The sequence below is a fragment of the Malus sylvestris genome, chromosome 4 (genome assembly GCF_916048215.2).
Source record: "Malus sylvestris chromosome 4, drMalSylv7.2, whole genome shotgun sequence".
NCBI classification, from domain to species: Eukaryota; Viridiplantae; Streptophyta; class Magnoliopsida; order Rosales; family Rosaceae; genus Malus; species Malus sylvestris.
The window spans coordinates 15,478,790-15,497,652 of NC_062263.1; the positions used below are offsets into that span (position 1 = coordinate 15,478,790).

At 36.9% G+C, this 18,863-nt stretch overlaps 1 protein-coding gene and 1 pseudogene across 9 annotated transcripts; one reads left to right on the forward strand and one right to left on the reverse strand.

The window, feature by feature from the left end:
* The first annotated feature begins 532 nt into the window (after positions 1 to 532).
* On the forward strand, positions 533 to 8,737 carry LOC126619493 (uncharacterized; annotated as a pseudogene).
* A 1,231-nt stretch (positions 8,738 to 9,968) lies between these two features.
* On the reverse strand, positions 9,969 to 15,243 carry LOC126619488 (protein PTST homolog 3, chloroplastic-like). 9 transcript variants are annotated; one of them, XR_007622079.1, is made up of 14 exons: positions 14,990 to 15,243; positions 14,804 to 14,917; positions 14,311 to 14,462; positions 13,547 to 14,236; positions 13,088 to 13,241; positions 12,756 to 12,819; positions 12,620 to 12,670; positions 12,481 to 12,534; positions 12,189 to 12,308; positions 11,652 to 11,770; positions 11,341 to 11,392; positions 11,101 to 11,240; positions 10,749 to 10,927; positions 9,969 to 10,545 (listed from the first exon to the last, which is right to left on the reverse strand). XR_007622079.1 is itself a non-coding variant. In XM_050287882.1 (13 exons), exons 1-12 carry the CDS (start codon positions 15,172 to 15,174, stop codon positions 11,142 to 11,144), a joined length of 1,851 nt encoding a protein of 616 aa, XP_050143839.1. In that variant the 5' UTR covers positions 15,175 to 15,243; the 3' UTR covers positions 10,600 to 10,927; positions 11,101 to 11,141. The 9 variants fall into 9 exon arrangements, 7 of the variants coding, with proteins under 7 accessions (XP_050143839.1, XP_050143843.1, XP_050143841.1 ...); XR_007622078.1 differs by having other exon boundaries at positions 10,695 to 10,927; XM_050287882.1 differs by lacking the exon at positions 9,969 to 10,545 and having other exon boundaries at positions 10,600 to 10,927; positions 14,804 to 14,914.
* Between the last annotated feature and the right edge of the window lie 3,620 nt (positions 15,244 to 18,863).

Sequence of the window (18,863 nt, forward strand, 5' to 3'; positions counted from 1 at the left end):
CATGCTTCCCATGCTGTATAATTAGGTGCATAAGGACTGTCTATGTTTGATGATTGATTTGTCCATGTGAGATAGGCCATGATAATTAAAGCTTTCTTAGTTAGATTGCAAGTATAGAATTTAATAACTACACTAAGAATATTGTCAATGTGTTTGAAGATAGCTTTTGGATAAACATCAAGTATATAGATACTTAGAATTGTTTTCTTACATGTATTTTATGACAAATAAAAATACGACAGATTAAATTGATCTTCATCATGTTAACTTGCGTACCATGTTCTATGGCCACTTTGTTTGCTGCACTTATTTTAATAATAAAAATATAAAATAGAGCTCCGTTGCACATAAAGAACGCATCATGATTGCGAGCAAAATAATCAAGATACACATAAACAGAACATCTGATCCCATTGGTTTAAAGTATAGTTGACATCTTTAATTATTATTGTTTCTACCGTTGCACTACTGCTTTATATATATATATGTGAACAAATGCAAGAAAGGATATGATATTACTTTGGTTGCTAATTGATTAGTTTCAAATGCAACAAAGGATTAGTTTCTAATGTTATAATTTTATGGTTCAAAAAGTGTATAGATGTCGCAGTTGATCACTCGTCGTCGGAGTGTGACCAATGCGCCTCCCGCATTATCAACATCTACTGCTCCAGGTATGAGTGCTCCATTGATTGGGGAGCTTAAACCCCTTGTTGAGGTTACTCCTACGGCGTCCCAGGTGCCCATATCATCGACGTCATCAGTGTCGGTTCAGCCACTCAGTGCACAGTGACCTCACCAGCTTTGCCGCGATCCGGAGCCTTCTGATCACACTTCTTCGGCATCCAAAGTCAAGGGTGGGGGCTCCCAACCATGTAGTTTTTTCTAATTCTCACTACGTTGTATTTTTTTTCATTTTAAAACTATTATTTTTATGATTGTGAAAATGTGTTGCGGGTTGTGAATTACTGTTTTAAGGTTTAGGTAAATGATATACTATTAGGGGAGGTTTTGCCGAATTTTCTGTAGAAATTTAAGCTTAGGGTTTTCACCATTTAAGTTTTTTTGGGTAGCTAAAAAAAACACCATGGGGCCTAATTGAATGCTGAAGCCGGCACAGAGCGTATGTATGTACGCCGCCTTGATCAAGATTGCGTATGACTCAAGACATTGTGGAGCGGCTACCTCACAGCAGCATAGCAGCGTCGTTACTAGTTGTGGTTATGTTATTTGGTGGTGTTGTCATGTGCAGTGGGAGTCTTGGGCACAAATTCCCGAGGAGACGAATAAACTTGTGCAAGACAAGTTGTTAGTTAGTAAATTAATTTTTAGCCTCTATCAATTTTTTTTTAATTTTGTTTACAAATATTATAAACCAAAGTATATTATCTTAATATTATTAAATTTCTTACTATTATTTTATTGTTTTTCATATTTGTAGGTCAATTCTGGTCTTCAGGTCATATCCCCCGAGGCCATCGCCTACTTAGAGGAGACCTTAGCAACCTGGTATAAACATTGGAAGAGCGATCTTCACGTGCATTTTAAGCTATGGGATGATCCGGAGATTGCTCACCTAGAGGGTTGCCTAACTGAGTTGGTGGACTAGCCGGAGGATTGGGAGTGGCTCTACAAACATTTTACGGACCGAAAATTTATGGTATGTACATAATATTTTAATAATAATTTATTACGGTTTTATTTATTTTTTAAGATTTTTTTAATAATTTCTTTCAAATAGTCGCCCTAACATGTATATTGTAAGTTTAACAAAAGAAATTTGTTACTAGCAACAAAGTTCGAGAGTCAAAGACACTTCTCCACCATTCTGGTTCGATGCCTTTTTCGTATAGGGTTAAGGCGCAACGTCAGGTAAAAGTATATTAATTTTGAAATTTTATACAATTTATTTTTTATTAATAAAATTGTCTTAATGTTTTTTTCTTTAGCAGTGTTCTAAGTTCACAGAGATCAACACGTTCAAGGACGTTTACGTTCGACCCGGCAATGAGACCACTAAGCAGCTTCATGTAAGTATATGTAATTGTTATTATTCTTATATTTATAAATCATTAAAATATTAATTATATATTGTTATTAAACATTATATGTTTTTTCTTTACTATTATAGGCTGCTATGGTGGAAAAATGCGCTGCTATTCTCCAAGAATCAGCATCGCAGCTTCCTCCGAAGATCCCGATTGAGGACGTCACTGTACCGGAGGATCCAGGTCTTTAGATCCTAACTAAGGTCCTGGATCAGAAGTTCGGTCATCGTCATGGCAAGATTGTTCGGTGTATAGGGAAGGCGCGGGTTTTTGAGACGGGTGCCTCCTCTTCCAGATCGGCCACATGACAGGTTAACGCCCTGAAAGAGGAAGTGGCAACCATAAAAGGTCAGTTTGTGGCCCAGGGCAAGCAGATGAGTATGATTGTACGGGCCTTACAGATGTCCGGCCTCCAAATCTGTAGGAAAATTTTTGTCCTACCTAAGAACATATGAGAACATTTGAACACATAAGCAAACTAATAACACTTTAAAGTAAGCATGCATTCAAAAACAATTCTAAAACCCATGACTTTCAAAGCCTAGTGAATGGTGAAACACAAGACTTTTTAACAACATTAAAGAGAAGAAAGGATTTTGAGATTCATTACCCTTGAAGCTCATCCTTGTTTACACAAGGGATTCACCCAAGTGGAGGGCCTTCAAGTCATCTCCTAGCTCCTTAGATCTTCCTTGTGATGTTCTTCCTTTTGATACTCCTTTGCTCCTTGAGGATGTGAGGAAAGGATCTCCAAGAACACCAAAGGTTTAGTGTCTCTAATTCTCCATACCAAGGATTTAGTGTGAAGAGAAGATGGATGACTTAGAGAGATTTTTTATGCTAGTAAAAGTCTCCTTAAGTGGCCGGCCTCTATAGAGAAAAAAAAGAGAAAATGTTTCTCTTCTTTGCCTCAAGAAAACCCTAGTGAGTAAAACCTGTAAAGATGACTTTATACTACCTCACATGTGAGTGGCAAACTTGCAATTAATCCAAGTTTGCTTCCACTCCCCCTTATGGCCAGCCTTGACTTTGTTATTGGGCTAATTGCCCATTTTGTTTTAGTTGTCATACAACCTAAACATAATGGGCCTTGTGGACCAAAACACTTTTGGGGCCCCGAGACCCGAAACTAAATTGAAAGCCCAATACGAACCTTTCGTATAATTAATTAACTAATTAATTAATCATGACCATTCTCAATTAAACCATTGAATTGCTTATCCATCTCATTTATATTTCTTCACGTTCATCCTTACTCGGTGTACGATCCATTAGGTTCCAATTAGTGAGGCAATAGGCGATTGTTACTCTTAATGATCGATTGTGAATTGAAACCACATTTCAATTCTCCCTTTGATGGAGATTAGAGTTTGCTAATCTTCAGGGCTTCCACAAATCATGAGTGACACCTAGTAGTATGTCATGACTACCTAAGCTAAGTAGAAATGGTTGGAGAACCTATCCAGTTATAATTACAATATATAGTCCTTCTCTAATACAATACTCTTAATCACATTGTTTGAGTGATAGTTTGTTTCATGTCTACTATATCCAATGTGATACTTCTTTATATGATTCAATTGAATATGATTTGGAACAAACTTCCAAAGTCACATTCGTATGCTTTGGCCAAAGACTCCCGAATCATATCTCAGAGTATTCTCCTTCCACCATGGAAGGTTAGAGATCCCTTATTGTGCATTCATATTCCTACATGACTAGATAGCTTGACCCCAACAATGTCGTAGACACTCTCGATGAAATGCCTGTGACATAATTAAAGATCAAGGACCTAACCATTAGACATCTATGATGCCTCAGGTCAAAAGACTACTTTGCATATTGTAACTTACGAGTTCTTACATGACATGTATGTTCGAACTCTCTTTTGATCGTAGTTCAGTGTACTCAATTACCTTTTGAGCACCTATGTGTTTTTTAGTGTCCAACACTAAATGACTTAAGACTAGTCATACTCACGCTTGAGTTAACATCACACATACTAACCTTAGCGGATTATCAATGCCCAATTGGCAATCCTATGGCTATAAACGTTTTAGGAATGAACATAAGAAAAAGATCTTGTTAATCTAACTTACTTAGATCACTTCTCTCTTAGATTAAATACATTCCTTGGATTCCCTTATTGCTTAAACACATAATACAATAAATAGTGATTAACATTAAGCTTTGCCCTTCATGTCATAGCTCGTCCCGAAAATTTAGTTATCGTGGATGTGATTTGACGGAATTGCTCTTAAAGGTTACTAAGGTATGTGTGACTTGCTTAATTTGAATAATTCATACATTCCTAAGTTTTTGGAAAAATTGAGTTGGATTAAAAAATTGGTTTGCATTTTGTGTGGTTAGGGGAAGGACACACACACTCAAAACAAACCTCACACTCTCTCTCCTATCCCGTGCCCTCTCTCTCTTCCCTCTCAGTTCACTCTTTCTCTCTCTCCCTCTCGAACTTGTACGGTCAAGAACCAAAAACCCTCAAATCTTCACGGATCGACGTAAAAAATGTGAGTTCCTTCATCCTTGCAACTTCCTGAATTGAATGGTACTATTTTTAGAATTGGGAACCCTCGAAATCACGTTGAAACCGTAACCCAGTTTGATGTCACTGTTCATGCACACATGAATTGTTGATTTTCAGGGAATTCTAAGCTTACAGGGAGCTTAGTGAGGTCCTAAGGAAGCTCGGAGTACTTAGTTTGAAGGTTTTGGATATCGGGATCGTAGGGTTCGAAGTTGGCCAGTTTTCTTGGATTTTCTCCGGTGAGATTTCGTGTGTTTTTTAGCCTTAAATTAGTACATCGTGATTCTAGGTGCTTAGGGCTTCATTTTGGTATAAATTGCGTAAAAAATGGTTGAGAATTGACGGAGAAAATGAAGTTTGAAAAATCCCCAGTTTTCCAACGCCGGCGAAACCAGTCTGGCGACTGGAGGAAGGAGATGACGCGCGTGGGGGCGTGTGGGTCCGTGCCCCTCCCGACGCGTGGGGGTGCATGCGGCATTGAAATTTTTTTCTAAAAATATCTCGACGTCCGTGACGTCAAGTAGGTCACTGTGGTATATTCATATACCCAAATTGAGCATCGTATGAGAAGTTATTACGTATTGTTGGTTATGTGCTTTAAATAACGTTTTTATAGTTGTTTCGCATATAGGTGAGACCTATCCCGAGGACGAGCGCGTTCAAGGGCGTCACGGGGGTTACGACCTTTCGACATACCAGTGAGTGGGCAGTTATTTTCTGTTTATACCTATATACAACTGATTTTTCCCAGAAATTGAATATAAATGAAAGTATGTTTTAAAATGCCGTGCATGCATATTATATGAAATATATGAGTTATTATTTGATACATATATGTGAAATGGTGTTGTGGACGCACAGGTGAGTATCAGGTGAGTTTTATGTTCATATGGTTTATTGATGATGTGAATTGTGTTGAGAGCTCATAACCTGCACCCTTGGTGTTAGTGCTTATATTATTCATCCCGCACTACGCACTCATCTTGGATCCAAGTAGGTGCATGTCGAACAGACCATTAGAGGTGGTTCCGACATGTCGTACAGACCATTAGAGGTGGTTCCGACTTGTAGGTGACTTTAGATTATTATACAGCTGTTGATGAGAGAAGCACTAGAGCATATTCTTACACCATTCTTATCGTACAGACTACTTCAGGTAGTTCCGATTTATGTGAAGAGTAGTGTCGTACAGGTCACAATAGTGACTCCGGTTAAGTTGGATATTGAGCTATAGAATTAACCATACAGGACAGCTGCAGGGTCTTCGGTTGATTCAGTATTTCACCTGTTATATTGATGCATCCTTATCATGTTTTGAATCATAGCATGGCATATTCTTGAAAAGTGTTAAAGACTTGTGATTTGAGTTAATTGTTGTTATATGGTTATATATATACTATTTTCTACAGTGAGGGGTTAGAAGTGTTGTTTTATGAAATATTTTCGAAAAGCTTTGTTTTACTGACCCACTCAATCTTGTTTTGCATCCCTCTAGGTTCTGGTTAACAGCGTTGGTGGCCCATGAGGATTCCCAGGGCGTACTGACAGACTACTTAAATGTAGGACTCACCTTCGGGTGTTGTAATTTAGTTATGGTCCTACTTGACTGCACTTAGTACTTATGCTCTGAATATGTGTGTTTCATACTTAAACTCACTCTAGCATGTTAGTTGGATATTGATGTGAAAAATAAGTTAACACACAAAATTAAACCCTCTTTTTATCAATTGTAGCAAAGTATGTAAATAGGGATCGTTCTAGACCGGGGATTAGGAGGGATTGCTAAACACTTGAAAACTGACTTAGAAATGTAAAAACAAAGTTTAAAGCACTAGATTAGACTCAAAAAATGCAAAACTAAACTCTAAAACGAACCAAAAGAATCAAAACAGCAATCAAACACTCAAAACTGCCTAAAAACCACTTTCTGGGCAGTTTTGAACACAAAGCATCAAATTGGACGAATTTGGGTTTTAACTTGTACCAAAACACTTAAAAACATAAACCAACACACTTTCCAATTAATCTAGGAATTCAAAATAATTGGGGATTTGATTTGGATGAAAATAAACTTAAATGGCAGATTGTAAGAGAAACAGATTGTAATACAAAGTTATGAAGAATCAATGGATGATGGAATGGCTAAGGGGTTCTTCTCCACACATGAAATATATGCAACCTAAATCGATTTCTAGTTATCAATTGAATAAGTTATGAACCTCAACACTCCAAGTTAATTAGGTCCGCTTAAATTAACCTTCAGATTTCCCTAGGATCATTGAATTGGATGAATATGCATCGCAAACAAATTATTCCTAACAAGTTCTTTATATGAATAGCATGATAAAGACACAAGTTAGAATCATTACGTTCTTTGGAAATCATAAGCATCGACAAGGCATTCGTAACTATGAAAAGCATGATACTCTTGCTAGGAATCTACTTAACACGATCGTGACTAGCGACCTTCACTACTTACGAATATAAATTCATAACGATTAGGTGAAACAAATTTATATCCTAGCATCAAATTCAAGCATGCAAATTAAGCGTGCACTCTCAATCAACATACAAGAATAAGTTCTAAATCAAATGGTTAAGCAAATTGTATTCACGACTTATGTAACAATAACTGGAAGTAATCAACTCATTTCACATATATAATCATGGTTTTGAATACACCCTTAGCCAAAAACGAAATTAGCCAATCATACTTAAAGCAAAACAAAGATTACATGAACTAGACATTAAAATCCAAAGAAAGAAAACACCTAGAATGCTCCAACTTGGCAGCAAGTGCATCCAAGATTCCTCCTTTCCCTTGCTTGCGGCAGATTGGGTTATGGACAGGTTTTGGGTAGTTTATGGGTGTAGAATGGATGGGGAATGGTATGGAAAGGTTTAGGGTGAGTGTGGAGGAGTGTTTGATGGTTGGAGGGTGGTAGAGAACTCGGCAAAGATGGTGGAATAAGGTGGAGTGGCTGTTATGTTTTCTGGGCACTAGAATGGTGTTTTTGGGGTGTTTTGCTGCCTAGGGTGAGTATGGACGAATTTTCTGCATGAATGATGAATATGGGAGGTTCAACCCTTTGCCAAGGGTTGTAAACATGTATATATAGGCCCCAAAAACCCTAGAGAATCCGATTAGGCAGTGGGGAAATGCACAGCAAGGAGGGTGAATTTGTGGTGTGCAATGGTCCAAGGATGAAAATGGAGCAATGATGCAAAGTATGGAGGGTAAAATGGAGTGGTATTTCAGCTAGGGAGCATGAATGATTGTGTTCATTGCATGGAAATGAAAAGGGGAGGTGAAATGTTTCAGAAATTAGTTAAAGGTGCAGCAACATGTGTTGCACAAGGCATTGGATCCCAAATGTGGATGATAGAGCATCAATTGGTCCATGGAATGGTTGTGAAATCTGATGGGTGAAGGGAACAAGAGGTATGCAGCAATTGAGTGTGATAATTGAGTGTATTGAGGCATGAAATCAGAAATATTTTAGGGGACAATGATGATTAAGCATGCATGGGAATCCAAAGGGAATGCTATGTGGATTGCATGGCAAGGATGTGTGTCCTTTTGTGGCTGAGTTCATGATCCTTTGTACACTAATTCTTCACATTCTTAGCCTCTTTAAGTCTTCAATTTCGTCCAAACCTTGGTTCCAAATATGTGACATGCATTCCAAGGTCCATTTTGCTCCAAAATGCTCCAAAATGCATCTTCTTGCCTACTTTGTCCTTAAAATCTGAAAACACACGAAAATGACTTTAAACATTAAAATAACTAAGGAAACACGACATAAATGCACAAGAACAAGCCAACTAAGTCGCATAAATATGCTCCTATCAGATATTATTGCTAGTAGTTGGTTTTTATTCCTTCGTATTTCTTTTATCTTTTGCTTCCGCATCGTACTTTTGGTTACGTCACGCTCACGTGACGGCCAGCACACCTTGATTCTTGGATCGGGGCGTGTCACTTCATTAAACATATAATAGTTTAACACAATAAGTATTCCAAAAAGCTATTACATCAAATGAGTGGCTTTGTGGGCATACTTCCAACAAAATCCCGATGCCAGCACCTAATATTGCTCCACCTTCGACCTCCTAACCACTTCGCCCAGTTGATACTCAGTAGCCTGATGTATCAAACCTAGAAGATTACTCGTAGTTTTTTCTTTTATGTTCGGACATCTTGTATGTACATTTTCATATATTTTATAATTAAAAACTTTTTCTTGGTTTATTAATTATTTTTATAATTTAATTACAATATTTATAAAAAATTAAATAAAAAATATTTTTGTCAAAAAACAAACAAATAAGGGTTTGCGCGACGAAGAAATATCCTGCGTTGCACAAAGACATTTTGCGTGACGCATGTGCTCTCTTCGTCGCGCAAACCCTGCTTTCACTGCCTTTGCGTGACGATTGGAACGCGACGCAGGTTTCGTTGGGCTAATTTTCAGGCAACGTTCTTTGACTTTGCGCAAGGAAGGTACCTGCGTCACGCAAATTGTTTTTTGTACTAGTGGAAGGAGTCACGACCGTGAGTTAATTGGTATACTATGGGATGGACAGCAACTAGCAATGACATTTCCACGTGGTTTCCACACGAACACCTTACAATCTATAAAACCCATCTCTTTCTGGACATTTTGGTCATTGGAGTCTGTCTCTGTGATGGGAGGATTTTTGTGTTAGTGTTTCAAATCAATCAAGCAATTAGATATAAAAAGAATTAAAAATACATCACAACACGTATTAACTTTATATATCACCGCAATAACGTTCATTATTGACGTAATCTCTAGATAGGCCAATTTCCCAATGCTCTGAGCTTATATTTGTTTTGTAGACTACTCGGAAAAAAAATTCCGCTTGAGACCGTCTAGGCCCCATCTAGGTGCTAGCAGGTTGAAAATCGCCTTAATTCATCCCTAGAGCCTAGGCGCTAGGTTGTTGGAGACTACCCCCGATTAATCCCTAAGAGTTTGAAAATTAAGAAATAGCGCTTAGACCTGCTTAGGCACCCTGCCTAGGCCACGACTCTCATATAGATAAAAAAAATACGTAATTTTCGTTTTGCATTTTTTTTTTAATAAATTGTAAGAAACTTGTTGGATACTTGGAAAAAACACACATTATATGCTTGTTCCCCATGTTTTTATTATGTTCTATACTTTATAATCTATATGTCATTCTATTTTGCAATTTATGTATTCCAATGTATTTTTGAAGTATAAGCAAACACAAACACTTATTTATACGATATATAATAAATTTACTTAAATCTGCCTAAGCTCCCACCTAGGCACTAAGCCTCAGCCCGTCGCCTAACTAACGCCCAACGTCTTTTAGAACCTTAGTTTTGTAGCAGTCAAAACCGTTTTCGTATACAGTTGATTGCCTTTAAAGTTTATAGTGTTGTTCGACAACAAAGCAAATCTTGAAACCTTGCATCTAAGTAATGTAGCAGTGCGGTTTTGTCAGACGACCTGGGAAGTAAGGAGGATAGATTGCGATCCCTTACCCACATCGCTTTTTCCTATTTGGTACATTTGGAAGGCCAGGTGCAATCCTAACAAGCAACTGTCGCCCACACGAACTCTTCATGCTAGCACTGGTGCCACTTCGGCTTTTTGGGATTTTACAACTTACAAGGGTAAAAACCGCTCGGCGTGTCCCTGGACAGCAGGACATTCTGTCGCACATCCCATGGACGACTCCTCCTCCTCCCCACACTCGGTCACACATTCCTCGCCCTCCGAGCTAGACCTAGTTTTGGGAGTCTGTAAGGGGATGACGTTTCGGTCTCTTATGCCACGTCTCTCGGTGTTTTCCCTTATTTTCTCTTTGGTTACCTATGCTTTGCTGGTTATCCTGTTCATGGCTTTCTCTACTGCCCTTGGCTTCGGCCGTGGTTATGAGTATATCGAGTCTTTCCTAAAAAGAGAAGAAAAAGAAGAAAAAACTAACATTTCGTTATTCATAAGCAGATACTCTGAAACTAATTTTCTAATTATTTACTTTAAGCCAACTAATATCATAAAGAACAGAGAATCTCTTGAAAAGGATTATCAAGACAATCCTACCAGGAAAAAGAATAAATTAGGAATTGAAAGCCATGGCGAGTAGCAGATATATACATTGCGCGGAATAAGACCATATAGATCCTTGACTTTGCCTGCTTGTCTCTTCTTCAATTCACTTTCTTGTTCCGATGGCATAGGATTAGGTTGCTTCAACTTCACTTTTGCCTCTTTACCTAAACAGCAGGCCAAATAAATAGTAGATGATTTGGCTCCTTGTCTGCAACACTTTCAACCTAAATAAGAGTATGATCAACAAGAACAGAAATAAATTTTTACCAGCTAAGTTCAACAAGCGAGAATCTTAAAAAAAAAAAAAAAAAAAAAAAAACCTATCCATTGCAAGAATCATCATTTGCATTTGATTTTGACTGTGAAAGTGAGACGTATATTTAGTGTAGTTATATACCACGGTTAAAGGCAGATAGTGACCTCCCAGCCAGAGCCAATTCATCTGTCAACGCGGAGAATGTTGTTACATATGGTACCCCTGGTAACTGACTCTCTTTGAGGATCAATCTTCCATTGGCCATCAACAATGAATTTTATCTGCAGTTAATATCACACTTTAGATACAGTTATTCAAGGTTCACACTCTCCTTGCCAACGAAAAAACGGTTCATAATGTTTAGCTGCTAGATGTACTCACCTCATATGTCCCTGGATAAAGCCACAGCATTGTTGACCAAAGTTTGGGTTTCCTGCACGAAAATGTAGTCCTGATGATCAGTAAGCTAATTACTCAACTAATATATTGAGCATCAAGCATATTAAAAATTAAATGAAGAAATAGCACGACCATAAAAGGGAAGATTAATAATAACCGACAATAATATGTCGACTGAATATGATGAATCTTCACTCTTCAGGAAAGATAATATGCAAATTAGGCACAACCGAAGTAACAAGATACAATAAAAGTTTAAAGCCAAATTATACAGAGAAAGAGCGTGTCAAGACCTCAAGGGTTCTATGATACTAGATGATGACTCTGGATCCATTTTAATCTGATGATGCCAACCATTGAAGCTACCAGTCACCTCCACAATCTCGCCATCTCCCTCGTACTGGATCTCAACCTGATGAGGTCAGGAAATTCCGATCATCAGGTGTAACATACTTTTAAATTTTAATTATAACCAACAATCTTATCAGTAGTTTCAGTCTCACTCTCTCACTCACTCTCTCACTATTTCTTTTCTACCCTTCACAACGAAAGATCTGTCAATTGCCAACATAGTTTTTAATTATCTCAGAATCAGTAAGTTCAAACTCTAATTGTAATGTCATACAAATGCTGTCAGTGTATGTATGAGATTTTTTAATTTTTATTCTTGTCAAAAAATGCATGTATGAGAATTTGTTTATGCATGAATGATGAAGAGTCAGCAATGGGCTTCTCATTGCTTAGAAAACATCCTACTCACTGCCAAAATGCTCTAATAGCATAATTACACATACACGAAAATAAGTCCAGCAAAATAGTAGATGTGATACCTCCACTAATCCTGAAAGGCTTTCTTCAGCAGCAAGTAACTCTGCATCTTTTTCAGAGACAAGCTTTTGTGCTTTGCTGATTGCCATTTCAGCCTTGGTTTGCAAGTTTGACAAAGCAAGCTAAAGGAAGAAGTAAAATGCACTATAATCAGATCAGTGATCATATGAAACTCACACAGAAAAAATTGCATGCAAACACAAGCAAAATCAAATGCATCATACATATTTCTATGTTGCAATACAGTGAACAAGGTCATGCCGTATAAAGGAACCTCCAAAATAGCTAATATACCTGTTCTTTCTTAATCTGTTCTTTCAACCATGACAATTCGATCTCCTTCTGATGCTAAGAAAAGGAATATAATCGAAATTATAATCAACAATTCAAGTAGAAAGCTCAATGTGTAAGCAGAACTTTACGAGAATAGTACCAGCATAAACTTGAGATGACTAACATCGAGTTCATAGTCTCTTTCGTTTGTCTGTAAACCAAAAACACAATAGTAAACGCAATACTGTTGTCAAAGTTGATGTTGCAAGTAGCATAGTTTTGAGTTAAGTAATTACCTTAACATCCAAATCCTTGTCATATAGAGAACTTAGCCCTTCAGCTGGTGAACTATCATCCCTACTTTATAAACATAAAAAAGTTCTTTTTAAGAATACACTAAAACACTGATGCACTGCAGAAGTTGACAACTATGTCTACATTGTTCAGTCATGCATCACATTTGAGTTCCAGTTCCGTAAGGTAACCTAACAATTTGGATTCTTAAAATGTCACTCTTTGGGAAATTAGAACAAAATGAGGTTGAATAGTAACAACAATCAGAAAGGAAGGAACAATAATAATTAGAGAAGAAAACACGGAACTTTGAACAGATGTACAAGTTACCAACCTAAGAGAGGGATCAACTGCCATAGTTGCATCCCTTCCATCAAGCACATTTTTAGAGTGCCCCGAAGGAGTTCTTAATTGAACTTCTTCAGTGTTTCCAAATCTACCCTTGATTTCTTCAGCATTATTTTCAGTTACTACGCCATAGACATTATCTGTATCAAGAAACTCCAAGTAATTATTAAATTTGAAAGAAATGAAGAAATAAAGGAGAAAGAAAAATGAAGGGGAAGCATGTGTGTAGTAACAAATAGCATGGAAGGTAAGCATATTTAGTAACAAACAGCATGAAAGATAAGCTTACATCGGAATGATTTAGTGCTCAAAAACATCAACAGTGACAACGAACAAGAAAAGAATCACCAGATAATGCACATGAACCAAAAATAAATTACGTGAGTTGCTAAACATAATTATATTGTGAACAAATTTGAAGGAAAGGCATCTTAAGGCAACTTACCTTCAACTGCATCCAAGTCTCCATTCTGCATAAAGTTTGCCACTTTTTCCTTTAAGGATAAATTGGGTGGAGATTCTAAGGGTGGGTAATGGTAATCAGAGTTGTGACTTGATTCAAGATTTGAACTAGAATGGTCTTCCAAACCGGAAACTACGGCTGAAGAGGAATCTTCATCAATCATATTGTCAACCTTCCCATCCTGACATATAACTAAGACCTTTCCATCCAATGATAAACCATCAGCAGGCTCTACAGGCATGCCAGGACATCCATCAGAGTTCAGATCCAATCCAACGTTTGAACTACTACAAGTATTGGCTTCTTTGATGTGAACAGTAGTTGGCAAGGATAGATCATCAGGTTCGCCCAAGGATGAAGGGGTGGAAATTTCTGAAGGCGTATTACTATCAATGTCAGAGTTGAAGGGTGGACCAATTTCAGAACTCCTGGATTGGTTTTCCATTACAGAAAATTTGGTTGGCACAGAACCACTTCCATTCACATTATCCACCTTCTCACTATGACCTTCCAACTTATACAAATCAGCTGAAGATTCCACAGTTAAACAACCACTGTCATCACGGCTCGGATCGGGATGAGAAATCAAACTACCAGAATTAGTTTCCAAGACTGAAACTTCAATTGACGAAGAGAAATCCTCAACCGAATCATTCACCTCTTGATCCTGACCTTTTAAATTGTTAAGAGGGTATCAGTAACAGTTGCATAAACTATAAAATAAGGTTGCGAACGTAAACGTTGACCTGTTACTATCTTCTTACGATCATCAATTGCATCCTGAATTCCAGCAAACACATTATCGGCCTTACCAATTGTATCTTTTTTGCTTGAGTCCGCAAGAAGCTCTCTTATAAGTTTATATCCTCTCCGTCTGACAATGTTTGCAAGGTCATCCCTGGTTCATTATTTTCGATATGACAAAAAGCATCAGACTTGATCCAATTTATGGAGTCTCCGAGTCAATACTACATATATCAATACATGTAATGTAATATGAAAAACATACTACCCGATACAGCGAATGTCAAAATTTGTTGAAGAAAACAAAAGTGGCAACAAGCAATCAGCAATCGATGACCGGAACGTTATCAAAACTTCTCAGAAATCAAAGAGGCAATTATAGTTGCAACCAAACCCTTCAATTCACAGATAAACCCTAACTAATCAACTTGAATCAAATTCTGGTGAGGAAAACAAAACAAAATTTATCAGAAAAGTGACCGAAGAAGTTTATACCTTCCGCGCTGCGAGAGCTCCTTCAAGGACGGAACGTGACATTCCGGAAGTCCGACGGCAGTGAGGAACTGCCGGAGTTCATTGCAGAGCTCGGCATTGCTCTTTACCTTCCTACTGAAATTTCCAAAACGCGAGTGAGAAGAAGTGGATAAATGAAAGAGAAAAGTGGAAGCGGGAAATGCGGACCTGGTTTTCTTCCTGACGGAAGAAGCTTGAAGCGTGAAGTGCGGCGGCTCTGGGCGGCGTTGCTGGGCGGTGAATCTGAGAGTGGATTGGTGTTGGGGGTCGACGAGGAAGAGATTCTTCTGAGAGAAGACGGAGAGGAAGGCGGGGAGGTGGGAGACGGTGGCCGCCATGGCTCTCTCTGTCATCACTCATTAGCTAGTCAGTGATGAAGAGGTTGTCAGCGAGCGGGGATTTTTTCAGTTACATTTACACTACGTTTCTACGTTGGATAAGGAAATTTAAAATTATTAAAGATTTTTAAAATAACAAAAATTAAAATAATAAGATTTTATTTTCTAAAATTTATATATTTTATTTATTTGGTTAACTTAAAAGAACAATGGAATTGAATACAAAATTTGTTATTTTTAAACTCTCAATCATATAAATTGAGAAATAACACCTATTTACATTGAATTTGAACTTGGGATTTAGAGGTCCTAAATTCCAAGTTTTTTTTCCACGCGAAAATTCTAAATTTCTATGTTTATGAATCCAAACAAGAAAATTGGAGTCTGTCAATTTATAAATTCTGACTTTTACCAAAATTCTATATTTATTTCCATTATTCAAACATAATGATAGATTTCTGGAGATTTTAAGGATAGTAAAAATTTTATTTTACGATAAAATGAAAAGGCGGTAAATGTCGGCCCAAATAAGCCGATTAACTATAGAAGTGCAATAATAATATGCTTAGTGGCATGACAACCCCCAATTTTCCACTTGACGTGTGTTTTAATTATCACATAATTATGAAATTAAAAATTGACTAGTTAATAAAAATAAACAACTAAAAACAATAAAACAAATAATAATCATAATAAAATGAACAACTCAACCCACAGCCATTTCTTCCAATTTCAAAGGGTTAATTACATTTTAATTGTAACTTCATATAATATTTTTAAAACATTTCAATTTTATATGTTTACTTATTATTTCATTTAAATTCCTATATCTGTTAAAAATTCTGTTAGGTTGTTTGTTAATTGACGACGTGGCAGTTAAATTTGTCCACATTGATTAAAAAAATTATAAAATAAATCAACTAAAAATAAGAAAATAATCTTTTATGCCGAGTGAGCCCACCCTTCAATCTCCATCTGCATCTCTCTCTGACTCCTTAGAGCCCCACCCTTCAATATGCATCTTCTTCCCCAACAACCCGATTCTACACGACACAACCCATCAACCGCCACCAATTCATGAATCCACCCTTCAAGTTTTTTTTCTTTCTTTTAAAACCATTAATATTAATTAATTAAAAGCATTAAAAACCACTTAGTACTACGGTCTATTGGTATTCCTCTTTACTTATAAGTGAGAAGTCTTATGTTCGATGTGAGACATATTAGATTGGACAGATTTCTTTAATAAGTAATTCATCTTCAAGTTGAATACAATTTTTACATTTCTTCCTCCGACATGCCTTGACTTTAGTGTGTTATCTATTGCAATTTAATCTCGTAGAACAAACGAGGCCATAAAAATACTATACCATCAAATAGTGGATACAAACATGTGGGCAATTGCTAGAGAGTGTGAGTAATAGCGGATACAACATGTGAATAATAGCGGATACCATCATTAAACGATATGTTGCCGAAGGGAAAGTCAACATTCACATGGTTGCATCAGCAGATACACTAACTAAGCCAATGTCCCAAGTCTAGCTTGATCATCACATGGAAAAGATTGGTGTTCAATACATGGGAAGATGGCTTTGAGTGCAAGTGGGAGATTATTAGAAGTATGCCCTTAAAGAAGTGTCTAAGTAATAGCTTTTGGAACACTTACTTTTGTCAAGTAGGAGAGTTGTAGAAGTGATCTAAGTGGTCTAATTTTTGTACTTGTGAAGTGGAAGATTCTCAAGCTTGGCCGTCATATGTAATAACTTTTAGAATACTTATTTTGTTAAACTCTTTTTTATTTTAATGGAAGAGAAATGTTTATTGTTAATCACTATTTGTGTGTTATGTGTTTAATCAATTACAATATCCAAGGAATGTAATCAATCTATGGAAGAAGTGATCTAGGTAAGTTAGATCAAGGAGGTCTTTCTCTTGTGTTCGTTCCTAAAAGGTTCATAGCCATAAGATTGTCAATTAAGCATTGCAATCCGTTAAGGCTGGTATGTGTTATGTCAACTCCATTGGGAGTATGATTAGTCTTAAGTTGTTAGTGTTAAACACTAATACAAACACATAGGTGCTTCAAAGGATGTTGAGTACACAGAACATCAATCAACAAAAAGTTCTAACTTACATGTCATTTAAGAACCAATTAGTTGCAATAATGAAAATTAGTTCTTTGACCCGAAAGACCACATATACCTTGTGAGTACGTCTTTAAGCATTTGACAATGTAACCTTGTGGGTAACCAAGATTCCTGGGCCTTGTACACACTGCCTGACACACTACGAGAGTACACTCCTCATCTTGGGTATGTTCCTAGCATTGTTAGCTCATTGATTTATTCATAGAGACATGTCAGTGTACAACAAATGATCTCTAACCTTTCATAGTGGAAGGAGAATACTCTAAGATATGGTTCAAGAGTCTTTGGCCAAAGCATATGATACGAGGAAGAATGTTCCAAATCATATTCACTAGAATCATATCGAGAAGAATCACGATGGATAGTAAATATGAAATTAACTATCAACGAAACAATGTGGTCAAGAGTATTGAATTATAAAAATAGGATCTTATTGCATTGTAGTTGTAATTGAATAGGTTGTCTTACTACTACTTAGCTTAGACAGCCATGACATACTGCAATCATTTGTGTGGAAAAATGACAGTACTTGAAGGCCCTCCACTTGAGCGACTTCCTTGTGAACACTAGGATGAGCTTCAAAGGTATGAAAGCTCAAACTTTCCTCTTTCCATTTTGCAAAGAGTCTTAGTTAACCATCCATTAGGCCTTGAATTTATGGACTTGCTTCAAGCTTATTTATGCAGGTATTGCTCAAATAATCTCTACATAAGCAAGATTAGGGGAATGCACATATTATTTCAAGTATGGTAGTTACATTCCATTGAGTTGTGATTTCAAAGTGATTGTTGAAAGTTGAATCAAATAAAAATTATGGTGCTCATGGTTTTGATATGTTGCCATTGTATATGTATAACGATTCTTTATAAAATTTCAACATTTCTTACAAATGATAGCAATTATATTCCTCAATAATGTTTTTCAAGTTATCAAATCTTACAAAATTGTGAATATGTTATTGAGGCCCTTTGAGAGCAACCAACAATCACAGGGTTTATGATTCCAAGTCATTCGAGACTTATCGAGAGGTAGCATAGGAATCTAGGTTTTTTTTTTTGTAAATAATGTGGTCTCATTTATGATATTTGATATGAATTTAGAGCATCCATGAAGACTCGTGCGGATGATGAGTTTGAAGATAGGTACCACTGTATGCTAATCACATTGGATAGGGCAAAACTGCTAATGGTATGGCTTATTGGATAGTGCGCAACTCTTGGTGCAATCGATGACAAGATCAGGAGGATGCACCTATTATTTCAGGTATACCAGGTACATTCCATTGAGTTGTGGTAAGTGATTATTGAAAGGTGAATCAAATACAAATTATGGGATTCATGGTGTTGATATGTTATCCTTGTATATGTGTAGCGACTCTTAACAGGATTTCAACATCTCTTACAAATGATAACAACAATATCCCTCAATCATGTCTTTCAAGGTATCATATGCTTCAATATTATGAAGATCTTATTGACGCCTTTCGTGAACAACTAATAATCGTGGCGTTTATGATTTCAATTTATACGAGGATTATCGAGAGGTAACATACGA

Excerpts from the sequence above, each read along its gene's own strand:
- LOC126619488 (XM_050287881.1), bottom strand. The coding sequence starts at position 15,174 with ATGACAGAGAGAGCCATGGCGGCCACCGTCTCCCACCTCCCCGCCTTC. Across the intron at positions 14,918-14,989 it reads TCCGTCAGGAAGAAAACCAG|TAGGAAGGTAAAGAGCAATG; the intron begins GTCCGCATTTCC and ends TGGAAATTTCAG. Across the intron at positions 11,771-12,188 it reads GCCTTTCAGGATTAGTGGAG|GTTGAGATCCAGTACGAGGG; the intron begins GTATCACATCTA and ends TGACCTCATCAG.